This window comes from Ursus maritimus, unplaced genomic scaffold, assembly GCF_017311325.1.
Source record: "Ursus maritimus isolate PB19 unplaced genomic scaffold, ASM1731132v1 scaffold_35, whole genome shotgun sequence".
Taxonomy (NCBI): domain Eukaryota; kingdom Metazoa; phylum Chordata; class Mammalia; order Carnivora; family Ursidae; genus Ursus; species Ursus maritimus.
In genome coordinates, this window is record NW_024426119.1 from 9778961 (window position 1) to 9806584 (window position 27624).

Genomic DNA, 27624 nt, shown 5'->3' on the forward strand with positions numbered 1-27624 from the left:
GTCCCGCCCGCCCGACGCAGGCGCCTCGCAGCCAATCGGCGGCTGCCACACTGCGGCCCGAGCCGGGCTGGGGGGTTGGGACCTCCGGCTGCAGGTCCGCCTGGGCCAGACGCGCGAGCGCAGGCACAGGGTGCGTGGTTGTGGCCGGCCTCCGCAGTCCCCGCCGAGCCCCGACCCTCCCGGCCGCCCCTAACCTCACCTCGTAGTCATGCGCCCCAGCTGCCAAGCGCTGTTCCCGGGCGTGGCGCTGCTTTTCGCCGCGGCCGGTGTCGCCTCTGCCTCCGACGTGCTGGAACTCACTGACGACAACTTCGAGAGTCGCATCTCCGACACGGGCTCTGCGGGCCTCATGCTCGTCGAGTTCTTCGCCCCTTGGTGAGGCCACTAAGCCGGGGCGCGGGAGGGAGGGAGGGCTGGGTCGGGGGCGAAGGCGCGGGAACGGTTGGGCCTACGTAGTGCCGGCGCCCTCCACCATTTCGGCAGGCCCGGCTGCAGCCGGCAAATTTCCCACCCCCGGGTGGCCGAGCAGCGTCGCCGAGAGCGGAGAAGTCGGTGCTGAGCGCCTGGAGCGAGACCCGGGAAGAAAACCCGAAGGCCCGGCTCACGCAGGGCCACATCCTTACCTCGCTGCTCTTGCGGCACTTCCTATTCGCAGAGGGTTTAACCACCCCCGACCCCGCTTAGATTGGTATCTTTACTGGCTGAGTCAGTGTTCACGCTCTCCAGCCTACAAAGGGTATCTTTACAGGTTCTGGCTGAGTCAATGTTAATGCTGTCCATCCTACAAACGAGGCATCTCAAGGCCTTATATCGGAAGCGAACGTTCACCAAGTGCAGAGGCCCTGGGCCCCCAGAGTACTTCCTTTCTTCTTGCCCCACGCCCCGCAGCCATTGGTTTCTAGCCAAGGTCACTCAGTGGCTGCAGAATGGTCATAAGTGCTTTCTTGAGGCAGGCAACTGTTTTGTCCCATCGCATGGTGCACACTTTCTCCATTAAGCTGATCGGCACCATCAGAATCCCGTCAGAAAGAGTAAGTGAAAAGAGTAATGCTGGCAGAAGTCTGTCTAAACTGTCGGTTTTAATTAGGATTTCTAAAAAATACCCGAAAAGACTCCAGTGAGAAAGTAACCATTATGGGGAGAAATAGTCCACTTCAGGGTGTTATAACTGAACAAGGATGTGAATTCCTTAGGATACAACTAACTCAAAAAGTTGGGGGTGGGGGGAGAGAGCAAATAGGATTTATCACTCAGTAGACCTGAATGGTTTTTTTGCTTGTTTTGTTTGGTTTTTGTTTGTTTGTTTTTAAACTCCCAGATCTTTACCACAGAGAGCCATGATTATTTTCAGGCTTGGGATGGCTCATTATATTCATGCTGATTACAGTACTTAATTTTTTTCCTCCTGCCACGATACTTTTAATTAAAAACTATTTGTATTCAAAAGTATCAGTGAAACAAAGTTGGTGTATAACTTTTACTTGTTTCTAACTCTGGTCTTCACTCAGCAAGGGTCCAGCTGACTTGCTGGGGGTAATACTAGAAGTCTGGTAATGAAGACCACCCGAACCAGAAAGATGTGTTAGAGGCAACAAATATTGTTTTCAGCTTGTGACAGATTTTATGTTCAGGGCANGGCCAACTGGTAGTACTGATTACACATCATAGGTGGTCTTTTGTTATACATCTTCAGAAGTCACATTCCATCTTAGAAACAACTCTTCCCAATCATATAACCTTGCTGTTAACTTTGAAGGGGAGTAACTGTACTTAGAGTGACTGGATGGGGTTCTCTCAAAACTGGGTGGTGGTTCTGTGACTACAGGGGTCAACATAAGTCAGTCCCTGGAGACTAATGGGCTATTAGACTATTCGACTATTCGTTTAAAGCAGATTTTGGGTTTTTTTTGATTGAACATGTTCTTTCCTACTTTATTTATTTATTTTTTTTTATTTAATGATTTTTTATTATATTATGTTAGTCACCATACAGTACATCCCCGGTTTCTGATATAAGGCTCGATGATTCATTAGTTGCGTCTAACACCCAGTGCACCATGCAATACGTGCCCTCCTTACTACCCATCACCGGTCTATCCCATTCCCCCACCCCCCTCCCTCTTTCCTACTTTAAATTGTTGCATGTGCTTGTCTGAAAACTGCATATCCCGTCATGCACTAAACTATCCCCAAAATTGGGTGGATCCTTGCTGTGGTGTCTGCTTTTAATTGGTCTGGAAGGTAAGGTAATCCTCCACAGTCCTGGGAAGCAGGATCGGTTTTCTGAGTGACTAATTTGGAATCAAGGAAGTCTCCTGTTGATAATGTCCTTATTTCTTCACATTCAGCTATTTTTATTTATTAATACTTGAAGTAGAAATGTTTTCTGACTGCTGTAATCCTTTGTACAGATCAGAACTAACTCACAAGTTAGATAGGATCAGTTAAAGAATCCTATTGAAAGTAAATTGACCTATTTTGAGCAAGTTCTTCATCTCATTTGTTTTTGGGTATTTTTTGCTCTTTCATTTTATAGTAAAAGTGAAAGATTTCTTTGTATTTGACTTTGTAGACTCATATTTCCATTATGGAGTTAATCATCTGTGTAAGAATGGGAGTACGTGAATTTCTCTGGGGAAATAAATAGCACTATTTAAATGTGATAGTATCTGAAGATTTATTGATCAGCATTAAGTAAATTTAAGTCCTCAACATCTACTTATGTTGTAGATTTGTGCTCTACCCTCTAGGACAGTAGTATTAAATGATATCTGATATGCAGTGTTTCTGGAGTATATACAGAAAACTGTGTGGATAGTATAAAATGAAATATTTCATTTTATACATGCTGATCCTTTACTGGGAATTTCTGATGTATCCTCCCACCCCAAATTGATCATTTCAACAAGGTTTAGCTCCTTGGACAACTAACAGGTTGCTCCCGCCTCTCAACTGGGACCTAATATTGTCTTGTCACCCCTGCCAGACTGGTGTTCCTACAGGGAAAGGACTACATCAGTTTTTCCGTTAGAGACATTTGTCACATGAGGTAATGATTGTTGAGTGAATATGTGTTGGGATTCATTATTACTGCTAGGTACCATCCCTGAAGGTGATGGAATTGTTTGTGTTTTAATACTGTCTAGGACTGGGTGAAAGAAGTAGTGGTTAATCTTGATGTTCATCTTCAGACTCCACCTGAGTTCTATTCCCGGTGAATTTGAAGAAGGCAGTCTCCTCTGGTCTCCCTAGAACTCGTTAAACAGGTCTTTCCTTTGGGCATTTGATGACCTTATGGATGCAGCAAATGCTTAGGGCAGTTTTCAGTCCCAGCCTTGATACTTATACACATATCCCCCTTAACACCCCTGGTTCTCTCCATGGGTATTTTTTATATGCATCTGGGTTGATACCCTCTGGTCTGATCTAATTATTTTATACTATTTTTTTCTCTTCAAATGTTTTGATATGGTTGTGGTGAAACTATTCTTAAATCTGTTGCCCCAGCCTTCTTGATAATTACATATTCAACAGAAATCTCTCTTTTGTTTCTTTTCTGTTCTCATTGCTCTCACTCCGGTCCAAGCTTTCATTATCTGCCATGCGAAATATATTATCTTCTAGGTGGCTTTTATTTTTATCTCTACTTTCCCCCTTCCTGTTAGACATATTGCTGACTGATGTAGTCTTAATACACGTAACATTTATTATCTCTTAATAACAACAAAGCCCTCCACAGTTCTCCAGATGTATCATTTTCACTAGTAATTTTACCTTTGCTCTACTATTCCCCTTATCTAAAATACCCCAGGACAGGTCCTGGCTGAAGCCTTAAATTCTTAAAGGCCCAGATCCAATTCTTACTCCCTTTAAATTTTATTATTATTTTTTTAATCTTTGCACCCTTATGTTCCCCAAAGCCTGAATTTCTTGGATAAATTGGTTATTTTATTAAATCAATTAGGATCTGTGTGTTTTTGTTGGAACCCAAGTACATGAGTTTTTAATTTATTTTGCAATATAAAAGGAATACAGAAGATGTAATGAATAATACCATATTCCATATACATGTAAGATGGCACGGATTGTGAGGGGAATCCTTATGTCTCACAAAGAAGGAAATCCTACTATTGAAACTATGACACAATTGTGAGGGACACATGCCAATTTCAGAAACGGTAAAATGTGTGTCCATGAAATACAGTATAGGGAATAATACCATTTATTCACCACCTGGCTTAAAAATTAAAGCCAATACAGTTGAAACCTATACATCCCTTCCCCATATCACCATTCCTTCATTTAAGCTTTTTAATGATTATTTTTGAATAGAACTCCTAAAGATCTTGTAGTTCTTTGTTTTAATCAAGTTTTAGGGGCAAAATGTTTCCAAGTTATTTGTCCATCACTTAGTAAAATAAATTTTGAGACTATTGGCTAAGAAATATATAAGGTTAAGTTTCTTCCATGTTTCCTTCTGTTTTCTAATTCTATTCTTGCTATCCGTGGGGAGATTACAGAACTACTTTACCTTCTCAAAGTGTTCGCTCCGCAACCCACTGGGTTTTGAAGGGATGACATTTAGCTGGTGCTAGCTATACGTTGATAAGGAGGAGTAGCTCTCCCTTCCCCCATTGCACATATACAGTGTGCCTATGGGACTCTTAGGACTTCCCAGGCTAGGAGCAGGTATTTCTGATGGCCCTCTGGGAAAATATTCTGACAATGTTTTATCCTCATCAGTGCTTACAGCCAGATGAACTGTGTAGCTGTAAAAATAGGGCTTGCTGTCTTAAATACGTCATTCTAATGCTGTGTTGAAACTCAGTTGAGAAGAAAAAAAGGCTCTAACAGCTGTTAAAGTATCTATAGCAAATGAGTGCCTTTTGGGCCTCATTCTGCTACCCCCTCAAACTGGGTTTTTGGACAAAGGGATTCCTATTGAAGGAATGGAGAAAAAGTACTTGATGGTGATTCTTAGAGTTAAATCATACTTGGAACCTTATAAGGTTTCAATCACTGTATTTTTAAGAATCACAATGCTGATTTCCTGAGGGAAAAAATGTGCCTTCTTTTGGGAAATGCTAACAGAAATGGGATTGCTGCTATCTTGCTTTTCATTTTATCCTCATTAATTGGTCCGAAAGGCTTGGGCCCTTTCCCTCTTTAATGTGGGGTATAATTCTGACTATAATTTTCAAGGCTCAGTTGTACTTAACTGAGAAAATAGATGACTGCTCTGAACTAAGCTAGTCCTGTAGAGTCAGCCTCAGGTTAGGGATAGTACGTTTGCCCTCTGAGAGCTCTGGTTACTTTATCAGTAATGGATGTTGTTCAGGTGATGTTTTTGCTTTTGGAAGCACCTACTAGTTCAAAAGTAGTATAATAGTTTGAGGTTCATCCTTGAGAAACATGGTTAACAATCTTGAAGGATCAAACTGAGAATTTGGCTTTTTTTTTTAATGTATTTATGTAGGTGTGGACACTGCAAGAGGCTTGCCCCTGAGTATGAAGCCGCAGCAACCAGATTAAAAGGAATAGTCCCATTAGCAAAGGTGAGTCTAGGCAGATTCTTCATTAAAGAAAATGGGGTATTTTCCATGTGATCTTACAGACGAACACATGCAAAGGGGGAAACAAAAAAAAGGAGACAGGGAAACAAGCCTTAAGTGACTCTTAAGGGTAGAAAACAGAGGTTTGATGGAGGGAGGTGGGTGGGGGATGGGCCAGATGGGTGCTGGGTATTAAGGAGGGCACTTGTGAGGAGCACTGGGTGTTGTATGTAAGTGACGAATCATTGACTCTCCAGAAACCAATTTTTTAAAAAATTTTATTTATTTTAGAGAGCGTGTGCATGAGTGGGGGGAGGGGAACAGGGAGAAGGAGAGAATCTCAAATGGACTCCGCTAAGCCTGGAGCCTGACGAGGAGCCTAACGGAGGCTGGATCTCCCAACCCTGAGATCATGACCTGAGAGGGAATCAGGAGTTGGACCCCTCAACCAAGCTACCCAGGCACCTCTCCAGTAACCAATATTACACTCTATGTTAACTAAAATTTAAATTAAAAAAAAAAAAAGAAAGAAAATGGAGTATTTTAAATAGTAATTTGTAAAATTAACATTGATTTAATCTAATCTACTCTTATGGTACTAAGAAGAGAACACTAGTTTCTGGGCAAATGCACAACTGACTATTGTATTAATTATGGTTTTAAAGATTAAAAGTAGTGAAACCAAGGGAATTACTGGAATAAGAAAGAGGTAAAATACATGGTAAATAAGAAGGGGCAAATATGGAAACTATAGTATTCAAAGTCAGAGGAAAATTATTGAATAAATGAGTTCCTTAAACTACCTTATGATACTCATAGTGATGGGAATAGGAAAATGATAGGGTGTTATAAGTATGTAACTAATTGGTCAACTATAAACTTGGTATTTGCCTTTACCATCATAGTAATGCTTCTAGAGTTTTCCATTATTCTGTAGTAAACCTGAGTTGCTGCAGTATAAAAGCTCACATCTGCACCTGGGTGGCTCAGTCGGTTAGGCGTCCAACTCTTGATTTCGGCTCAGGGTCGTGAGATTGAGCCCCACTTTGGGCTCTGTGCTGAGTGTGGAGCCTGCTTAAGATTCTCTCCCTCGGGGGCGCCTGGGTGGCACAGCGGTTAAGCACCTGCCTTCAGCTCAGGGCGTGATCCTGGCGTTCCGGGATCGAGCCCCACATCAGGCTCCTCCGCTATGAGCCTGCTTCTTCCTCTCCCACTCCCCCTGCTTGTGTTCCCTCTCTCGCTGGCTGTCTCTATCTCTGTTGAATAAATAAATAAATAAAATCTTAAAAAAAAAAAAAAAAGATTCTCTCCCTCGGGTGCCTGGGTGGCACAGCGGTTAAGCATCTGCCTTCGGCTCAGGGTGTGGTCCCGGCGTTATGGGATCAAGCCCCACATCAGGCTCCTCTGCTATGAGCCTGCTTCTTCCTCTCCCACTCCCCCTGCTTGTGTTCCTTCTCTCGCTGGCTGTCTCTATCTCTGTCGAATAAATAAATAAAATCTTTAAAAAAAAAAAAAAAAAGATTCTCTCCCTCCTCTTCTGTCCTTCCCTTGCCCACGTGCTTGCACGCTTGCTCTCTCTCAAATAAATAAATCTTTAAAAAAAAGTTCATATCTTGGGTCAGCCTCAAGTAAATAGTTCATACATATATAGGACTGTTTTTGGAAACTGCTTTTAATCCTGATGTTTCTATAGCAGTTTGCCTTGGGGGAAAAAGAAAGTTCAGTCATGATTTAATTCGTGCCTTGTGTGGCTGTAGCCTGTGTTTCTATGGACACATTACTTTTCTACACCTCAGTTTATGTTGAAGCATTGGGACCATACCTCAGAATCTTGTGAAGGGTAAATGAAGTAACATATGCAAAGTGCCTGTAGCACTGCTGACTTTAGAGTTAGTGGCTAAATAGATAGGAATTGTTTTCCTTCTTCCTGATAGTTCTCTCTAGATCTACCTTGTTATAGTTTAGTCCATATTCAGACTGTCTCAGGGAGCATATTCAAATATTGATACTTTGCTAATAACTCCAAATAATTTGCCAAATCAAATGATACTCCACCCCACCTAAAGGATATGTACCTCCACCCATCATCCATCACCCATCCATCCATCCATCCATCCATCCATCCATCCCCTTTATAATAATCATTACCAAAGTAAGAAAAATACTGTTAATAATTTAAGTGATTTATCCCTCGCATATTCTAAGGCAGAAAGAAGGCAGAGACCACTGCTTTAAATAATAGAGACTTAGAGGGAAGAATTTAAATAGTCATTCATGCATTTTGTAGGTGTTCCAGTGGTCTAAATGTTAACCAATTCTTTAGGTGATTGTGAAGTAACTAGCCTAGCACCAGTCTGCCTTTAAAATATATGTTCTGTGGTATGTGTGCAAAGAATTGCTTGATCCTCTTATGATTTGAACAGTCTTAATATTTTGGGAACATAGGAGGAGCCTGCAACAAGCATCTGGATAACAGATGGTTCGTGTATTTTAATCTTTAGGTTGATTGTACTGCCAACACGAACACCTGTAATAAGTATGGAGTCAGTGGATATCCAACCTTGAAGATATTTAGAGATGGTGAAGAAGCTGGTGCTTATGATGGGCCCAGGACTGCCGGTAAGGATCCAGGATTACATTTTAGAAACTGAATTTGTTAAGTGCCCTGTTTTTATAGTGGGAACATGACATTTTTCTATACAACAGACTTGTAATCTTAAAAAATTTCTCATCTAAAGGGTGCCTGGGTGGCTCAGTGGGTTAAGCATCTGCCTTTGGCTCAGGTCATGATCCCAGGGTTCTGGGATCAAGCCCCACATCAGGCTCTCTACTCAGCAGAGAGTCTGCTTCTCCCTCTGCCTGCTGTTCCCCCTGCTTGTGCTCTCTTTGTCTCTGTCAAATAAATAAATAAAATCTTAAAAAAAAAAAAATTCCTCATCTAAGAGGTCAGTTTGATATCTAACAAAAGACTTCTCTAAATAAACAGGTTATGTATGTGATGTAGAAACTTGAGTTTCTTGAGTTATAAGGTCTAGGCATTTTTTCATTTGACCTGTTTATTGAGTACTTACTCTGTGCCAGATATTCTAGATATACGAGGTGCTCTGTATTTATTGATAAACAAAACAGACAAGGCTCCTACTCTTACGTGCTTACATTCTACGAAATGAAGAGAAGAAGACAACAATCAAGTTTAAAAGTATATATGGATAACTACTTTACATCCTAAAACACAACACATAACAGAAAATAATAAGTGTCAATGAGGATGCAGAGAAATTGAAACCATTTTGCACTGTTGGTATAAATGTAAAGTGGTGTAGCTGCTATGGAAAACAGTATGGAAGTTCCTGAAAATAAAAAAAAATAGAATTACTGAACAATCTACCAATTCTCCTTCTGGATATGTACCCCAAAGAATTAAGAGCAGGGTCTCAAAGATACATTTGTATGCCCATGTTTATAGCTGCATTATTTACAATAGCAAAGAGGTAGAAGCAACCCAAGTGTCCGTCAGTGGATAACTGGACGTACAAAATCTGGCATATTACTAATAATTATATATAAATATATAATACTGTGGAATACTCACTCTCAAAAAGGAAGTTCTTTATCCATGTTATGTATATTTTATCACAGTTAAAATTACTTAATTTCAATATATAAGATAAATTCATTTAGTGATAAGAGCATTAAAGGAGAAAAATAAAACCATATGGTGTGATAGTGACTGGGTTTGGGAGTACCACATCATCAGAGTTATCAGGGCTGTAACCTTTGAGCTGAGACCTGAATGATAGGAATGAGCTAGCCTTGAGAAGGTCTGGGGCAGAACCTTCCGAGCAGAGGGAAAGGCTCTAAGGTATACAAAAAGGGCTTAAGGATATAATTGAGTTTGATGAGTTCAAGGGACAGAAAGACCATGTGGCTGGAATATAATTAGCATGGATGGCAGATGAAGCTTGGTTGTTTTTGTTTTGTCTTGTTTTGTTTTGTTTTAAGATTTTTTATTTACATGACGGGGGGGAGGGGGGTGTCACGGAGGGGGAGATAGCATAAGCAGGGGTAGCAGCAGAGGGAGAAGTAGGCTCCCCATTAAGCAGGAAGCGCTATGCAGGGCTCCATCTCAGGACTCTGGGATCATGACCTGAGCTGAAGGCAGACGCCTAAACGACTGAGCCACCCAGATGCCCCGACAGATGAAGTTTGAAAGGTAAATGGGGACTGGATCCTCTAGGGCCTATAATTGATGAGAAAAAATATTTTGGACAATTTTGCCTTGAGTTTTTCAAGTAATGACACACATTTTATTTACTTTTTTGTGATGGAAGGCTAAGAGAAAGGGGGTTCAGTGGGTATTTTAGGGAGGTGGAATTTTTTCAGTCTGCATGATTGTTACTCATACACAAAGCTCTACACAACATGGCCATGCCACTATCTAACTCTCATATCATCTTAAGATTGTTTCACCTTAGGACCTTTGCCCTGGTTATATTCCCAGCCTGAAATGATCTTCCCTTATATTTTCACGGCTTGCTCCTTTTTGTCATTCAGATCATGGCTTAAATTTCACCTCCCAGACGCTTACCCAGGCCACCAGACCTAAAGTAGCCACCCAGTCATTTTCTTATCACATCATCCTCTTAATTCTCTACATCGTGCTAATTGTTACATGATTTTTTAGTTGTTTATTGGGAGATTTTGTTTATTATTTGGAGATTTACTTAAACTGTAAGCTCTAAGAAAGCAGAGACTTTGTTTACTTTATTTACTACTGTCTCCAGCATCTGAACTCTACACATGCAGTAGATACTTAGTAACTCTTTGTTGAATGCGTGAAAAAATACTTTGACTCCACTGAGGTCATTTAGTCAACACTTAAAATTTGATATATCTAAGCACAGAAGGAAAAAAAAATTTCCTGAGCTTAAAAGTATTAATGAAGAACCCCATGTTACCATTCAGATTTTATTTGTTCAATTTAGGATGGAATTAGCAGTTAGAGTTATTGAAATGTTATTCTGAACTTGAGCATGTCTTAACTAAATTGTAGGTGAACCCAATTAGACTGCTACTGGTCAGATACTATATGTCACTTGGGCTGTAACATAGATTTCTTTAATTTTAGAATTTCTTAGTATCTGGGGCGCCTGGGTGGCGCAGTCGTTAAGCGTCTGCCTTCGGCTCAGGGCGTGATCGGGGCGTTATGGGATCGAGCCCCACGTCAGGCTCCTCCGCTATGAGCCTGCTTCTTCCTCTCCCACTCCCCCTACTTGTGTTCCCTCTCTCACTGGCTGTCTCTATCTCCGTCAAATAAATAAATAAAATCTTTAAAAAAAAAAAAAAGAATTTCTTAGTATCTGACTAGGAGGTCAGATGTTTGGGTACTTAGAATGTATTATTTTGTTCATGCACTTCTCTGCGAACTATGCTGTTTGCCCTCCTGCTTAAATTGGTTGCTCTGCACTCCCTTTATACCTTCCACAGAATTTTAAATATTTAGGGAGAAAAGTAACACTTCTCATCATAGACACAGGTTAAAGTTCTTTATAATTTATATCATGATATAATAAGCCTCATACTCAATTTCAATTAGTCCGTTGATGCAACCCCTCCTATGTGAGGAATTGAGGAAAATACTTAAAAGGAAAAAAAGTCCATGACTGGAGAGAGAAGGAAGAAACATTAGAAAAAATGCAGAATAGGCTCAATCACGTTGAAAGAGTTAAACAGCACTCTGTCTCAGCCAGTTAACAAATCAGTAGAGTACTTAGAAGAGAAGGGGGTGCAAGAGGTGGAATATTATGGAGGAGGAGCATTGCCTTTGTCTGGCCTGTGGGCATTTTGAGCCTATGAATGGTTTTAGTGGACCCCAGAAGAAGTAGATTAATGGGCTGTCAACTAGGCTTAAGGGCTAAGATGATTTTTTGTGTTTTCTAAATTGTTTTACTTATCTGGCCCATTTCACCTCAGTAGGAAAGTGTGCTATAGGTGGGTCATGTACATGGCATAATTTGACCGATATGTAGTTAAACCCTTATACTAGCTAGCCAGGTTCGTGCATTTTCTGCCTCTAAAATGTAAGGCTACAAGTGACTCTTTGTGCTACTTGAGAATAAGGGATTTGTTTACTTACTTTATTTATAAAATGGGTGTTTCTCAAACTTAAGTGCTAATAAGTATTATTCCAGAGCTAGGTATATCACTGAGCAAAACAGACAAAAATCCTTATGCATTTGGAATTTGTCATGGGAAGAGATAGATGAAAATAATAAGGACAGAGTAGTCATTAGGCGGGTGAAAAGTGCGGTAGAGAAAGATAAAGGCAGGGGAGGGAATCCAGGAGCATTGGAGGTGACTAGGTTTTCGTTTACAATGGGATGGTCAGGGAGAGCTTTGTTGAGAAGATGACATCTGAGTAAAGACCTAAAGGAGGTGAGGACGGGAGCCAGGAGGATATCTGGGGAAAGTGTTCTAGGCAGAGAGAATAACATGAGCAAAGGCATTATTAATTTGTACTGCTATAAACACTTTAATACAGGGGTATAAAATAAGTATAGTCTCTTTGAGGAGGTAGTTTGACAATTATAAATGCATGTATTCTTTGACCCAGTGAATCCACTTCTAGGAATTTACCCTACAGATCTACTCAGTCATGTGCAAAATGACATTAGTACAAGGTTGTTTATTGCAGAATTATTTATAACAGCAAGAAATTGGAAACAAATGTCCATCCTATGTGTCTGAATAAATTATGGTGCATGAGTACAATAAAACCCCATGCAGGTATAAAAAACACTGGGGTAGCTCTTTATGTACATTGGCATGAATTATCTCTAAACTATATTAAATGACAAAAACAAAATAAAGAATAGCATAGGTGTATGCTGCCATTTGGGGAGAAAAGAAAGAAAAGAATAAATATGTAATTGCTTGTTTATGCATAATATGTCTGTTTTAAAGATTATATTTTTGAATAATCTCCACACCCAATGTGGGGCTCCAACTTAGAACCCCGAGATCAAGAGTCACATGCTCCACCGACTGAGCCAGCCAGGTGCCTCCCTTTTGAGCCTGTTGAATTTTGAATTATGTGAATGATTGCCCTCTCAAAAATTAGAAATTTGTATTGCTATAATCTTTGATCTTATCTTTTAAGATGGAATTGTCAGCCACCTGAAGAAGCAGGCAGGACCAGCTTCGGTTCCTCTCAGGACTGAGGAAGAATTTGAGAAGTTCATTAGTGATAAAGATGCTTCTGTGGTGGGTAAGTAGCAAATACTTGATTATTTGATTATTACAACAAAATCATCAATTTGGTTTCAAAAACCCTCTGTGTCTGAGTAAACAACAAAGTTAAACCAGTTTAGGAAACCTTGGGGGCAGTTGAAAAGACAACGCGTAGATTTAGGTCAGCATTACTATAATGTGGAAAAAATTGGTTTTATTGGAGTGGCTTTGTGTTCTTACAGATAAAGATGTGATTTCAGTTAAAGACCCAAAATAGAAGTATCTTCAGCTTTTTCTGTCACATCTCAAACTCAGAGATTTTGCTCAATAGGGTAGTTAAAATTGAAAATAAGGTTTTAAGGTGGGAGGATACTAGTAAATAATAAACCTCTGTGTCTACTGTTTTCACAGTAGTAGGGGATTTAGTTCTTGAGGTCAAATTGCTAGGATTTGTGTACTTTGCGTTCTCGGGTGTTACAGTATCTCATTTTATCCTTAAAATAACTTGCGGTTAAATACATTCTACATCTTGAGTGTTCTTTCTTTTGTTTTAAACATAATGTATAATGTATTTGACTTAAAAAATAAATTTAAACGTATAATCTGTGTTTTCCTTTTCTTAATCTCATAATTATTATAATAAAACTGACTTTCTGGCCATAGAAGATGGTTTGTAATTTCAGTTTGACTAAAAACCAAATCTTATCATCTGGATTTTACTGATTCTGTATATTTTCAAGGAGTTACCTATAAGCAGACATTTAATAAACACTTAGGTTTCAGTCACTTTTCTAGACTTGAAGTTCTGACAAGTCAAAAAATACAGTAAAGTAATTGATGGTTTATTTGACATACTGTCTTATTTGATCCTTCTGACACCTAAAATAGTCCCTGAAACTCTAAGAAGTTAAGCAGTTTGCCCAAATCTATTTAATGGTGAAAAACTAGAAAAGTCTTGAATTCTGATAAATCCTCTCCCTTGGCTCCCTGGGACAATTTTTTTTTTTTTTTAAGGGTAGAGGGAAAATTTCATCCTAAGTATTTTGTCAAGTATCCTAGGTAGTCATGGCAAAGCAGACCCAGTGCTGTTACCTGTCGTGCTTTGCTTACCTGTGAATAGAATGAAGGCTTTGAAAATAGAAGAATTTTACGAGATGCCTGGGTGGCTCTGTCGGTTAAGCGTCTGCCTTCAGCTTAGGTCATGACCTCAGGATCGTGGGATTGAGCTCCGTATCAGGCTCCCTGCTCGAGGCTCTCCCTCTCCCTGCCGCTCCCCCTGCTTGCGTGCTCTCTCTGACAAATAAATTTAAAAAATCTTAAAAAAAAAATGAAAATAGAGGAATTTTAAAGTTTGATTATGTTTCAGCACTTACTGTTTCTTCCTTGTGTTTACATTTTTTGTATAGGTTTTTTCAAAGATTTATTCAGTGAAGCTCACTCTGAGTTTCTAAAAGCAGCCAGCAACTTGAGGGATAACTACCGATTTGCACACACCAATGTGGAGTCTCTGGTGAACAAGTATGATGATGATGGAGAGTAAGTGACTTGAGTTGAATACCCTTGTAAATTTCTGGACCAAGTCCAAATTGTATGAGCTGGTGATTTTTATGCCTAGTTCTTCCAAAAGATTTATTAAGCTAAGTGCTAGGAATTCTTGCTGCCTTTGAGGTGCATCTAGTAGGGGGAGAGAGTGAACATATTTAAAAATGTAAGTGTTAAGTGAGTATTATAGGTGTTACAATAGAAATGAATGCAGGGTGTGCCGGAAGAACAGGGAGTGATTTTTTTCCTTCGGGGTGGGGAGTAGTATCAGAAGAAACTTCATAGAGGAGTTGATTCTTGAGGTATGTCTTGAAAGATAAAATTTTCCAGGCAGGTTATGGCAGTTGGGATAAAAATTATTCCAAATAGGGGTGCCTGGGTGGCTCAGTCAATTAAGCATCTGATTCTCAACCTCAGCTTAGGTCTTGATCTCAGGGTCGTGAGTTTAAGCCTCACATGGGGTTCCACACTGGGCGTGGAGCCTACTTTAAAAAAAAAAAAAAATTATTCCTGGGATGCCTCAGTGGCTCAGTCGGTTACGCGACTGCCTTGGGCTCAGGTCTTATCCTGGGGTCCTTGGGTCAAGTCCTGCATTGGGCTCCCTGCTCAGCAGGGAGCCTGCTTCTCCCTCTACCTGCCACTCTCCCTTTTTGTGCTCTATAGCTCTCTCTCTGACAAATAAATAAAATCTTCAAAAAGAAAAAAGAAAGGAAAAAAAACATTATTCCAGATAGAGCAGCAGAAGTGAAGGCCCCAAGATGTGAAACGACTTAGGAATGTTGAGACCTGTAGTACTACTAGAGTTTTGTTTATAAATGTGGTGATAGGGAAAGGTAAGCAGAGACCAAATTATAGAAGACTTTAAGTGCGTACAAAAGAATTTTGATTTTCTCTTTTAGACATGTGAGAGTCATTGAAAGACTGAGCAGGAGAGTAATGTAATTTTTGTGTTTCAGAAGAAAAGTTGCTGGTACCCATGTGATGATGGTTTGAAAGGGGAGGAATGGCAAGGCAGTTAAGAGTCCAAACTAAGCGTGACCACCGAGAGACTAAATTAAGGCAACATTAGGGGCATGGAGAAGGAGAGAGTATAAAAAATGTAAACAGTAGGATTTGGTTCCTAGCCACGTGTGAAAAGAGGAAGATCTAGAATGAATGTAGGTTTCTATAACTTGGATGACTGGACCAACAACAGTCATCATCAAGCTGGGAAAAAGTTGAAGAGAAACAAATTTGAAGGGATTGATGATGAGTTCATTTTGGCCTAGTGAGTGAAAAGTTTGTGAGATGTCCCAGTGGTGAAGACCCAACAGACAACTGGATAAATGAGGTTAGAATTTGGGGAAAATTCTAAACTAGAGATAAACATTTATAGGTCAAGCACATGTAAATAATTATTGAAACCATGAGACTAGATGAGATCACTCAGGGTGAGCATATAAAGAAGAAGTGTGCCAAGGGCTAGTGTTACTGATTTATATTTAACTAAATGTGTAGTGTTTACTATGTGCTGTTTACTATTGACTCATTTAATCCTCTTAATAACTGGTGAGACAGATCTGTTACTATTTTATAGAGGAGAAAGCACTCAAAGAGGTTTAGTAATTTGCCTAGCTTCACAGCTGGTAAGTGGCAGAACTAGGATTTGAAACTAGAAAGTCCGGATGCAAAGTTGTACGTTTGACTGCCTCTCAGATTAAGACACACCAGGTCTGTAAATGGATGTGGAGCCACCCGTGACTCATTAAGCACATCACATATCAGTCTTAACCTTAGATGTGTTCGTTGTGGCTGCCTTTAAAGTGGCCTGTCAACTCCTGATGAGAAGTCTTACTGAGAAGACCTTAGGTGAAGGGTGTCTTAAAGTCATCATGTGTACACCAAGGCCGTAACATCATTAAAGATTATATTTGAAACTGCTGGATTTCTGTTTTTTTTAGAATAACTGCTCTGAAGTTGGTAACTACACTTAAAAAAACCCCTGCAGTATTATCCCTGTTCACATTTTTGCTTGCCCAGCATGTTTGTATTAGTTTCCCTTTTGCTATGTAGTTTCCCTGTATTTTTTGTTTTTTTGTTTTTTTAGAGAGGGGTAGGAGGAAGAGCAGAGGGAGAGGGAGAAAGAGAATTTTCAGCAGACTCCCCACTGAGTGTGAAGCCAGATGTGGGGCTCAATCTCACGACCCTGAGATCATGACCTGAGCCACAGTCAAGAGTCAGACGTGTAACCAACTGAGCCACCCAGATACCCCTAAAATGCCTATGTTTTAATTAACATAAAGTCAGTGTGTAGGGGCGCCTGGGTGGCACAGCGGTTAAGCGTCTGCCTTCGGCTCAGGGCGTGATCCTGGTGTTATGGGATCGAGCCCCACATCGGGCTCTTCCGCTATGAGCCTGCTTCTTCCTCTCCCACTCCCCCTGCTTGTGTTCTCTCTCTCGCTAGCTGTCTCTGTCTCTGTCGAATAAATAAATAATCTTTAAAAATAAATAAATAAAATAAAAAATAAAGTCAGTGTGTAATACTGGAAGAGTGAGAGAGGGATATAAGGACTTAAAGGGCTGAAGCCTAGATAAAAACAAGTGATAAAGTTGTATGTGGGTGGGGGTGCTTGGGTGGCTCAGTTGGTTGAGCGTCTGACTTTTGCTTTCAGCTCAGGTCATGATCTCAGGGTTCCACAGCAGACTCCACACTGGGCATGGAGCCTGTTACGATTCTCTCTCTCCCTCTCCCCTCCTGCTCCTGCTCTGTCTCTCTTAAAAAAAAAAAAAAAAAAAGTATGTGGGTAGGTGTGCAGTGTGTGGGGTGGAGAAATGAATGAAGGAGAACCTAGAGGTGAGATATTAGTAGTTAGACTTGTGGTATTTTCTGGGAAAGCTGGTACTTAATATAAACCCATGACTCAGAACCAATTGGGGTTCAGTTTTAGCTGAACAAAGCTAGAAATTAAAGAAGGAATTTGCTTCAAGTGTTCAGTGGAGTGAGGAGAGCTTGGCTTAGAGGGGCAAAATAGTACCAGCAAGAGAAAAATCGATAAACTTGGTTTGTTGGGATAAGAGAAGTATAGAACAGAGGAATTTCTAATGAACTCAAGCTAAACATTGTCTATAATTACATACTTACCTATAGAATTTTATAGCTGGAAGGAATCTTAAAGATATTTTCTCTACTGAAGTAATTCTTTTACTGTGTGGGAAAGTTGAATTTTCAAGGGGCGTGCCGGGCAAGGTACCTTCCAATAAAAGTAAGCTCTACTTTATTGTACATACTGGGATTTGGGGGTAAGTTGGGTTCTGTTATTGTTTTTAAAGGTCTGGAAATTATCTATTCTAACCCCCTTAAGTCCCCTTTTATACTGAAGATAAAGCTGAAGCCCAAGAGGATTCAATTGATCCCTAGCACAAGGTCTTTAAAATTAATGGGGTTACAATTAGAACCAAAGTCTCCTAACTTTCCGACGCAAGGTTTATTAAACCTTCATACCCAATTATTGCACCTGAGATTAAGGTGGTTAGTTAGCACCTTAGCTTTGATGAGGTCATGTTGCCAAGTCTGTGTTCCCAGGAAAGAGTCCTTATGTGTTTAAATGGTGAAAAAAGTGGCAGCAAGAGTCGTCTGAGATTTAAATAAAGGATGGAAGATCATTCTGCTGCTGTCTACCTACTAATAGCTTTTTTCTTTTTTTTTTTTTTTTTAAAGAGGTATCACCTTGTTTCGTCCTTCACATTTAATGAACAAGTTTGAGGACAAGACTGTGGCATATATAGAACAGAAAATGACTAGTGGCAAGATTAAAAAATTTATCCAAGAAAATATGTGAGTACCTTTTTATATCTTGTTTGGGATTTCTTGGCTTCACTGTAGTTTCCTTACCTCAGTTAATAAGCAGACCCATGTTTTGGATTAAATAGCCTTATTCAAGGGATTGAACGGTAATGGTTGAAGTTTATATTAACGCAGTAATGTGTGGACCCTAGGACTCCTAGGAGGTATATTGCTCAGTACTTATCCTTTATGTTGAAAGTTTCTTTCCTTTGTAAGTGCTATCAGTTACTTTCTGATAGTTCCATAACGTAGCTAAACCTGCCAAATTTGATAATGGATTGTTTATTTCAGTTTTGGAATCTGCCCTCACATGACAGAAGACAATAAAGATTTGATACAGGGCAAGGACTTACTTGTGGCTTACTATGATGTTGACTATGAAAAGAATGCTAAAGGTTCTAACTACTGGAGAAACAGGTAATAAGGATCATTTTTCCCCTTAGTAAAGAAGTTTACCCAGTGTGTAAACAGTTTCTTCTAATTATCCTGTTACAGTGTATATAATGTGAGAGCCAATAAGAATGGGAACAGTTGGCTCCCAAAAACCTTTTGAAGCTGTAAGGACAAATAACAGACTGTTTCTAAAATCTGTCGGGCTTATCTTCCATAGGTGTTCCTTTGCCTTGTGACATAGCTGGTTCCTAGCCTCCCAGTAAAAGATGCAAATGTGCTCTAGAATGTAGATATTAAATATTTAAATATTAATATTAAAAAAATAACCTTCATCAATTGATAATATTAAATATCAATTATTACAATAAATATTTAATATTGATTAAAATATTTAACTGAAAACATTAGATGATTAATATTAAATAATATTAAATATTTAAAATATTGTGCCTGTTTGCCCATTGAAGCTCTTAGCGCACTGTATCCTTACAAATTTACTTTTCATGTCAGTCATTATGCCTGCAATGTTTTAGTTATATAACATAGCAAGATTCAGTGGGAATGGACTATTTGATTGGTACCACCAGTTTGGCAGTGAAGTTCGGTAAGACATTGGAGTGTACCATAATTCTAATGTCGGTGCCCAAGAACATAGTTCAGACTGAGTCCAGAGGGCTGCGTGGACTGTAAAATTTAGTCTTTGCTTTCTAGCGTCTTGCTTCTTGATTTTAGATGTGCTTTACCGCTATGGTATAAATCTTGGCATAAATATCTTGTTTCCCACAGAGTGATGATGGTAGCAAAGAAATTCCTAGATGCTGGAAACAAACTCAGCTTTGCTGTAGCTAGCCGCAAAACCTTTAGCCACGAACTTTCTGATTTTGGCTTGGAAAGCACTGCTGGAGAGATTCCTGTTGTTGCTATCAGAACTGCAAAAGGAGAGAAGTTTGTCATGCAAGAGGAGTTCTCGTGAGTTACAAGTTAACGTGGGTTTGGGATTTGATTCTGCAAAGAAACTTAAAGCCTTTTACACTACTAAGGATTTATGAAGAACATTAGAATGTGAAGATAAGTCTTCTAGCTAAGACCTATGATTGTCATTTTTCTCAATTAATTTAATTAATTATAGGTATTTAAGGATAACAATCCTTAATAAATTCTGAAAACTAACAAAAGGATAGCAACTTGGAATATTTACATGATTGCTTCCACCCTGCCATTAAAAATAGTAGATAGAGAACAGTGGACAGTAATTGGATGTAATTTCAGACCAGTGCAACCCCCTCCCATCCTTGTACAATGTCTTTTCTTCTTGAAATACTACCCTGGCCTACGGTAAACTCAGGGAATGGAAAGGTCTTAAAACCCTGGAAAAGTATGACTTTTCACCTTCTGAGACATTGGGAGATGAAAACCAGAGAAAATCTTCCTTGTGAGCAAATCAGTAAAACAAGATACCATAAATAGGTGGTATTCTCCAGAGCAACAAAGACCTGGTTCTTTTGCAGAAGTGAATTTCCAGAAGACCAGTGTTTTCTTCCTTCTCTGACCTTTCTAATCCACAAAGAACACACTAGAAATATAAGGAGGTGGTTTTCTGTTCAGTCAGTAGATCTGCATATTGAGAGATAAGCTTCTCCGGTTTTTAGCTTCCAATTTCTAACCTTGAAACTGAAGCTAGAATATGTTGAAACTATTCTAAGAAATTGCTTTTAATCCTGTCAGTGGAAGATGAACAAACCTGACCCTTGTCTTTCTAATTGTAGGCGGGACGGCAAGGCTCTTGAAAGATTCCTGCAGGATTACTTTGATGGCAACCTGAAGAGATACTTGAAGTCTGAGCCCATCCCAGAGAGCAATGATGGGCCGGTAAAGGTGAGGTGCTCACAGCCTCATCAAGGCTCTAAGCATCTGCCCGTCCTCACCTCCCCCTGCGCTCTTAGTTTTATTGAGATATAATTGACTCTCCTCATTTCTTTATTCCAAAAAATGCTGGGTCTAAGTGAGAACTTGTTGGCTGTCACGGTTTTTTTTTGTTTGTCCTCACCTCCCTGAGTCATAAAATAAGCATTGGCAGAACTCATAATGCTCAGTAGGGGCAAAAGTGTAAAATCTTAGAATTTTGGATGGTATTTATATTGGAACTAAGTTACTCTTCAGGGTAGAGCAAGCTAACCTCTAAGAATAGTTTCAAAGTTTGCTTTGAGATTGGGTAAGGGTTGAGTAGCACTTATTTCCTATGACTTCCTGAACAAAGTTTGACAGGTGACAGACATGGGAATGAGTTGGTTTCTGGAAAATGACCAGAACATCCTTAATACAATCTGTAATTGTAATTTGATTTTCAGTGACAATACATCAAACTTGAGAGGGTTTGGGTCCAGAAACAAAATAGCATGTGAATTTTATTCTTCACCTTGCCTTACCAACTAGAGGTTCTTTGGTGTATTCCAGGTAGTGGTAGCAGAGAATTTTGATGAAATAGTGAATGACGAAAATAAAGACGTACTGATTGAATTTTATGCTCCTTGGTGTGGTCACTGTAAGAATCTGGAACCCAAGTATAAAGAACTGGGAGAAAAGGTAAGTCTGAACTATATTCTGAAGATAAAAGTTTGAGTTGGGAAGTTGACACACATAATCAGCATTGGCTAAATTAGTTGTCCTAATTAATTCAGTACCTAAGTACTGATAGATTTCTTTTCAGCTGTCTACTGTTTACTTTCTCCTGACTGCCCCCCTAGTGTCTCTAGCCTGTGCAGTGTCTCAGACACCTGTTCTGACTTTCCACTCCAAAGACTCAATCTAGATTGTAGTTAAAAGTATCCAGGCTTCTGAATTTTGGTAATGGCTTCTATGAATCCATTTATGTTTATGTTGACTTTGCCCTTGTAATGTCTTATTTAGGCCAGGTAATTTTGAAGGTGGCTGTAAATAGAATCTTAATATGGAGAAACCAAGAGAGAAAAGGGACTCTGTAGAAGGCTAGATACAATGTACAAGTCTCACTATTCTTTCTGTCTGAGCAGAGCTTACCCAGGTGTTTAAAAATGAGGTTATTTTAAGTGCTGATTTGACTAAGTGTCCCTCAGTCACCAAAAACTGAAAGTTTAAAGATCTAACCTTTTCATTAACAGCTCAGAAAAGACCCAAATATTATCATAGCCAAGATGGATGCCACAGCCAATGATGTGCCTTCTCCATATGAAGTCAGAGGGTAAGTAGATTAAAAGCTAATAAAAGTGTCTAGGTGGTTGATAGGGAAAAAAATAAGTTCATAAACCACTTATTGGGCTTGGTTTAGGGAGTGGATCCCTCATTGCAGTTGAGCACAGAACTGCTGCCTTCCTGGCTTGGAGTTCTGCTGAATGGGTCCACATGACTGCCGCAGATTTTGTGAGCCCTCACATTACTGAGTTTTGATAGGATGTAAGCTAGCCACTGATGGAGAATAGTCTCTGGTCCGAAATAGAAATTAGGGCGCCTGGGTGACTCAGTCTGTTGAGCATCCAACTCCTGATTGCAGCTCCGATCATGATCTCAGGGTTGTGAGATTGAGCCTTGCATAGGGCTCCACGCTCAGCGGGGAGTCTGCTTGAGATTCTTTTCCTCTGCCCCTCTCCCCCCTCCACCCCCACTCGGTCGTGACTCTTACTCAAATAAATAAATATTTAAAAAGAAGAGAGAGAGAGAAATCGGAGGCGCCTGGTGGGTCAGTTGCTTACGCGTCCAACTCTTGATTCGTGTTCAGGTCATGATTTCAGGGTGGTGAGATCAAGCCCCAGGTCAGCTCTACGCTGGGCATGGAACCTGCTTAAGATTCTCTCTCTCCTCCTCCCTCTGCCCCTCCACCCCCACTTGCATGCATGCATGTATGCTTGCTCGCTTGCTCTCTCTCAGAAAAAAAAAAAAAAAAAAAAAAAAAAAAAAGGGCACCCGAGTGGCTCAATCAGTTAATCAGCTGCCTTTGGCTCAGGTCATGATCCCAGCGTTCTGGGATCGAGTCCTTCATCAGGCTTCCTGCTCATTGGGGAGTCTGCTTCTCCCTCTCCCTCTGCCTGCCGCTCCCCCTGCTTGTGCACACGAGCGCTTGCTCTCTCTCTTGTCAAATAAATAAAGAAACTCTTTAAAAAAAAAGAAAAGAAAAGAAATAGAAATCATGAGAAGTTATTCCCAGAAACAGTTTTTGGGGAAGTATGTGTCGGTACCTGGAATGAGTTAATGCTTTTTTTTTTTTTTTTAACCCAGTTTTCCTACCATCTACTTCTCTCCAGCCAACAAGAAGCTAAATCCAAAGAAATATGAAGTAAGTGCGTTGTCTCATCTCCCCACAAATATACACATACACACACACATCCAGTTCTTTGAGTTTTATTTAACTGGAAACTTTCAATTTCATGGTCAATATATGTGGTTGCTAATGTGCTTTTACAAACTCAGAAGTCTTCCTATTGGGGAAAAAAAATCCAGGGTTCTTTAAAAGATTAAATTTTCAGAGTGATCTTTCTGTTTTCAGGGTGGCCGTGAATTAAGTGATTTTATTAGCTATCTACAACGAGAGGCAACAAATCCCCCTATAATTCAAGAAGAAAAAACTAAGAAGAAGAAGAAGGCACAGGAGGATCTCTAAAGCAGCAGCCAAAAATGCCACTTTGTAAAAGGACTCTTCCACCAGAGATGGGAAGACCATTGGGGAGGACTGGGACCCAAATGGGATTATTACTCTCAGGGCAGAGAGGACAGAATGGATATAATCTGAATCCCGTTAAATTTTCTCTAAACTGTTTCTTAGCTGCACTGTTTATGGAAATACCAGGACCAGTTGATGTTTGTGGTTTTGGGAAAAATTATTTGTGTTGGGGGGAATGTTGTGGGGGTGGGGGGATTGAGTTGGGGGGTTATTTTCTAATTTTTTTTGTACATTTGGAACAGTGACAATAAATGAGCCCCCTTTAAACCGTCTTTTTTCCAAGAAATGGGGAACCAAGGTTTTCTAGATCAGCACTGTCCAATAGAACTTTCTGCAATGTTGGAAATAATTCTGTAATCTTCATTGTCTAATACAGGTAGCTACTGAGCGTTTGAAATATGGCTAAGAACTACATTTTAAATTTTCATTGATTATTAGTCACACATAGAGCTAGTGGCTATCATATTGGTCAGTGCTGCTGTAGACCAACTAACTGGATGCATAGTTAACCACCTGTAAGACCTTTCCAAATTTCATCACTTTCTATCCTTAAATGTTAGGGCCCAGGCCCCTAGCCTGATGATTAGAGCAGGTGAGGGACTTTTCTTGCTGGGCTCCATTTCTGGCCCTGCCCATACCCCAAGGATGGGTTACTGTTTACCCTTGTCATGAAACTGAGCATGTTTATACTTCCCAAGGGCTATTCTCTGCCCCAAAATGCCCTGGATGGGTGTGGCATCAGGTTGGGGTTCCATCCAAGTTGTTTCAGGAATTGCTGACACTGCTGGGTGCAGCTCTCTCCCCCAAAGCCCAGGGTGTGGCCCATTAACTTCCCCCTCCAGTGGAACTGGGAAAGACGGTATCATTCCTGGTTGTGAATGTAGCATCCACTTTTCTTCTGCAACAATGAGGAACAAAAAGGACAGAACGGATGTGATCTTTTGTTCAAATGAATTTCCCTCTTTTTGTGGGTAAATCCAAATCCTATCTGCAGTTGAAGTTTTCAGTACTGGATAATTGCAGATAGGAGCCCTAATTGTAGGTGATCCTCAACCTCTGTGTTTTGAAAAAGAGAACTTTGTTCTTATTGTAATCTCTAGCTGTCAATTATAAGATGGATTTGATAGAGCCCTAATAGTAAAATATATATCAGGATCATCTTTAGTGCTTTGAAAAAGTAAAGATGCCTAACCATAATCTTGAAGGTTCTAATTCAGAAGACCTGGGCTGGGATCTGGGGATCCAATTTTTTAGAGCACCCAAGAAGTGGTTCAGATAAGAACCACTGCCTTGGATTTAAGGAAAGCATATAAACTTGTACAGAGGACACAGAAGCAAACAGTTTTCATTTTTCAGCCATGTTTGTAAAAAGAACTCACTTTCAGTACAAGGGGAACAACCAAGCCCTTTCCCATTATATCCAGATATATTACAAGCTCTGTTACCAGAAGTTCTCATTACTGTTTCTTTAGGAAGTCTACCAGGCTAAATTCTAATGTTCTCAAGATATCTTGTCCTGGAAATGGTGTCATTTCTCAGGATTTGAAAATGACTTGGCTGAACTAAAGATGAAGAAGCCAAGCCTCTCTCCTGGGCACAGCAGTGGAGTCTTGGCACTGTGCCCAAACCCTAAAAAGTAAAATATGGCAACAATGAAAGTCAGACCTTAAGGAATCTAGAAGTTAACTCTCGTACTTGCCATCATGGCCTCAGCAATAAGAGCAGACAGCTGCACTCTGTGTAGTTCATAGCTGCTTTGTTCCTTCATATCTCACTGAGCAGAGCAAGGGTAAAGAGCCCTCTGACAGTTTCAGCTGCCCCTGTTCTTTTCCTCAAACTCCAGGATAAGACCTTTAATGTGGGACAATTTCTGATGCAGGTACTCACAGCGACGCTTTTCTTCCCTATAACCTGGGTACCGCTGCAGAGAAAAGGCATCCATGTCAAAACAAAACAAAACAAAAACAAGGATCTACCATTTCTGCCTTCTTGCTACCATGCCCAGACCTTGTCTTACCTTCCTGAACTTTTTATATTCCTGGACTATTTTTTCTTCCAGCACCTGAAACAAAAAAAATGCTAGCACTAACTTTCGCCTTGAGAAAAATCTCCACTTTTCTTAAAGGAGAGAAGTAACTTCCCACCTCATTCTGCTAACTGATAGAGATTAATTTTTCTCTCAGAACGGACCCGTCCTTACCTTGTGTTCTGGAGTTCCTCGCTGAACTCTCTTGATCTCAGCTCCCAGCTCTATGAACCTTTGGCTTGCAGCCCCAACACGAGCATGTAGGATGCGGTATTCAGTATAATCTGTCTCAAAGTCCTGCTCGTAAGCATGTTGCTGCTCTGCACTGTGGATGGCCCTGTATTGCCTGCCAGGAGCAGAGAGTTGCCACCTTCAATTTCATTGCCCTGAAAGCTTCAAGCTCCCAGGAAGTTTATCCTAATATCTCAAATGCACAAGGCTTGATAAAATTGGAAGTAGCAGGAGACTCACAGGAGGTAATCTGGTACCTCTTCAGGGCTTGGGGATTCAGAATCTAGGAAGGAAGCAAGATGACACAAGACTGATTATATAAGTCTTTTTTCCACTAGGGCAGTTTAACCCTTTTCTCATTAACTCACCTGCTTGAACTGAGGGACTTTGTTCCAGCCTGGGACCCATGTCTTCATCCTTATCTTCTTGTTCCCAATCTTCTCCCTCTTGTAGGTCCTGATGGGGCGGCTCTTGTAGGGGACTTGGAGCTAAAGGCAGAGTTCTGAGCCTCTTTTCTTTTGGTCCTAGAGCAGTTGTAGGTGCTGGACGCTTCTGTTGGGGAAAATGTCACATAAACGATAACCCAGAAAGCCTAGTCTGCCCAACTCTTGAAAACTAATTTCATAGAATGAGCTCTGGGAGCATCAAAATGAAGGCTCCTAATTTTAAAATTTTAGCCTAATTGGACAAGGATTTCTGAAAAACCCTTGCTATTACAACTTACCCTGTCCAAATGTTTCTGGCTAGCAGAGGAAGGCAGTGCCTGTTCAAGTTCTCTGTTTGGAAGATAGGTCTGGTTTCTAGGATATTTGAAGAGGGAATGGGAGAGATGAAGACCAAGATCTCTTATTACAGCATTTAGGGTAGAGATTAGAAAGGAAGACAATACCAGCGATTCCCAGCTTAGTCCCACCTGCCCCAAGTACCTCAGTTCCCACTGTGCCATGTGTTCCTTTGAGGATCCTGGGAGTGACTGTCCTTGGCTGCTTGCCAGTGGATCTGGCACCTGGCAGGGAAAGTGGTAGAGGCACTTGGCTCCCTGGGCTTCAGGCTTTGCCCCACCTTATTCCAGCTACCTACGATTTCTGGCCTCACCTCTTTTAGTGCCATCTGTGGCTGTGAAACTGTGTCTTCTTCAAAATAGTCTCTGGTGTTCTGCCAGCTCTCAGGATCTATGGCACTGTTCGTCAGATGATGCCTCTGAACTGTAGATGGGGCTGGGATGGAATCCAAGGCTGCCCAAATAGTGAGGCGCCCCCTGAGTGGGCCCAGACAGTGGAGGTAGTTAGGCCCAGATCTGGAAAGGGGTGGAGGAAAAATCCCAGGAGGGTGGAGAACTTTTAAGTACCTCTGAAATTAGCCTCCCCAACTTTCCACAAACCCTTTTTACCTGCTACCTGTTCCCCCTTACCTGCCTAAGCGTTGGCACACAAGGTCCAAGCCACCTCCAGGGCCCTCCTGGCCACACTGGGACACTGTGAAGGAGAAGAGGCAGGACCAGCCAGGGCCTGGGAACCTCAGATACTGCGGGCAAAAGGAGAACCATAAACCCCGTGAAGTCAGCCCCTCCCCCTTCCTCCCATTGCCATTCTTCCCTGAGCCAACCCAAGATTGAAGATGGGTCCCACGGGGCTCGTTAGTACACCAGGTGCAGCTGGGCTTGAGTTCCCCAGGAGGCTGAGAAGGCACAGTCTCCCTAACCGCAGTCTCCTGGGACCACAACCCTAGCAGCCTCCTCCGCCCCACTCGGGGGGTTCAGTTCTCGGAACTTCCTCGGACCATGACTGCTCTCAGCCTCCCGCCCTGACGGCACCTTCCCGGAGCCCACTTCTGTTCTCCCCGCGCCCGGCCTTTTTCACACACTCTAGGCCCGTGCTTACCCCTCGGTTGCCTTGGAAAGCGATCACTGGCCGAACCTACGGGGAGAGCAGATGCGAACGGAACACAGATGAAGTGGCATACCCAGGATCCGGCGTCGGGTGCCCGGGCGGGGACCTGCCTCTCCAGCTTCACTTGAAGAGGTGGAGAGGTCGGAGCCTGCGGATGCCGCTTCCCATCCCCAGGTCCCTTCGCCAGGGTCACCGCTGAGGCCCGAGATCCCGAGGGGTAGAGGTTAGGGAAGACCGGGCCCGGGGTC

The 27624-nt window shown here is 41.1% G+C and overlaps 2 protein-coding genes across 3 annotated transcripts in view; one reads left to right on the forward strand and one right to left on the reverse strand.

Moving 5' to 3' along the window:
• Positions 1-61: 61 nt before the first annotated feature.
• PDIA3 (protein disulfide isomerase family A member 3) lies at positions 62-23497 on the forward strand. Its single transcript, XM_008702311.2, has 13 exons — positions 62-375; positions 5477-5555; positions 8054-8171; positions 12712-12819; positions 14189-14318; positions 18022-18138; positions 18439-18564; positions 19327-19509; positions 20307-20415; positions 20995-21123; positions 21678-21757; positions 22789-22846; positions 23057-23497. Exons 1-13 carry the CDS (start codon positions 209-211, stop codon positions 23168-23170), a joined length of 1518 nt encoding a protein of 505 aa, XP_008700533.2. The 5' UTR covers positions 62-208; the 3' UTR covers positions 23171-23497.
• A 1075-nt stretch (positions 23498-24572) lies between these two features.
• The window catches only part of ELL3 (elongation factor for RNA polymerase II 3), a 3306-nt gene continuing 254 nt past the window's right edge, over positions 24573-27624 (reverse strand). Inside the window, exons 2-11 of one of the 2 annotated variants that reach the window (XM_040620522.1) lie at positions 27368-27403; positions 26899-27011; positions 26583-26745; positions 26414-26493; positions 26212-26287; positions 25856-26039; positions 25728-25770; positions 25431-25602; positions 25248-25292; positions 24573-25151 (exon numbers count right to left, since the gene is read on the reverse strand). In XM_040620522.1, coding sequence (XP_040476456.1) covers positions 25041-25151; positions 25248-25292; positions 25431-25602; positions 25728-25770; positions 25856-26039; positions 26212-26287; positions 26414-26493; positions 26583-26745; positions 26899-27011; positions 27368-27403 — 1023 coding nt within the window. In that variant the 3' untranslated portion in view covers positions 24573-25040. Of the gene's footprint in view, positions 25152-25247; positions 25293-25430; positions 25603-25727; positions 25771-25855; positions 26040-26211; positions 26288-26413; positions 26494-26582; positions 26785-26898; positions 27012-27367; positions 27404-27624 lie in introns of both variants that reach the window. The other variant, XM_040620521.1, reaches the window with a different exon arrangement.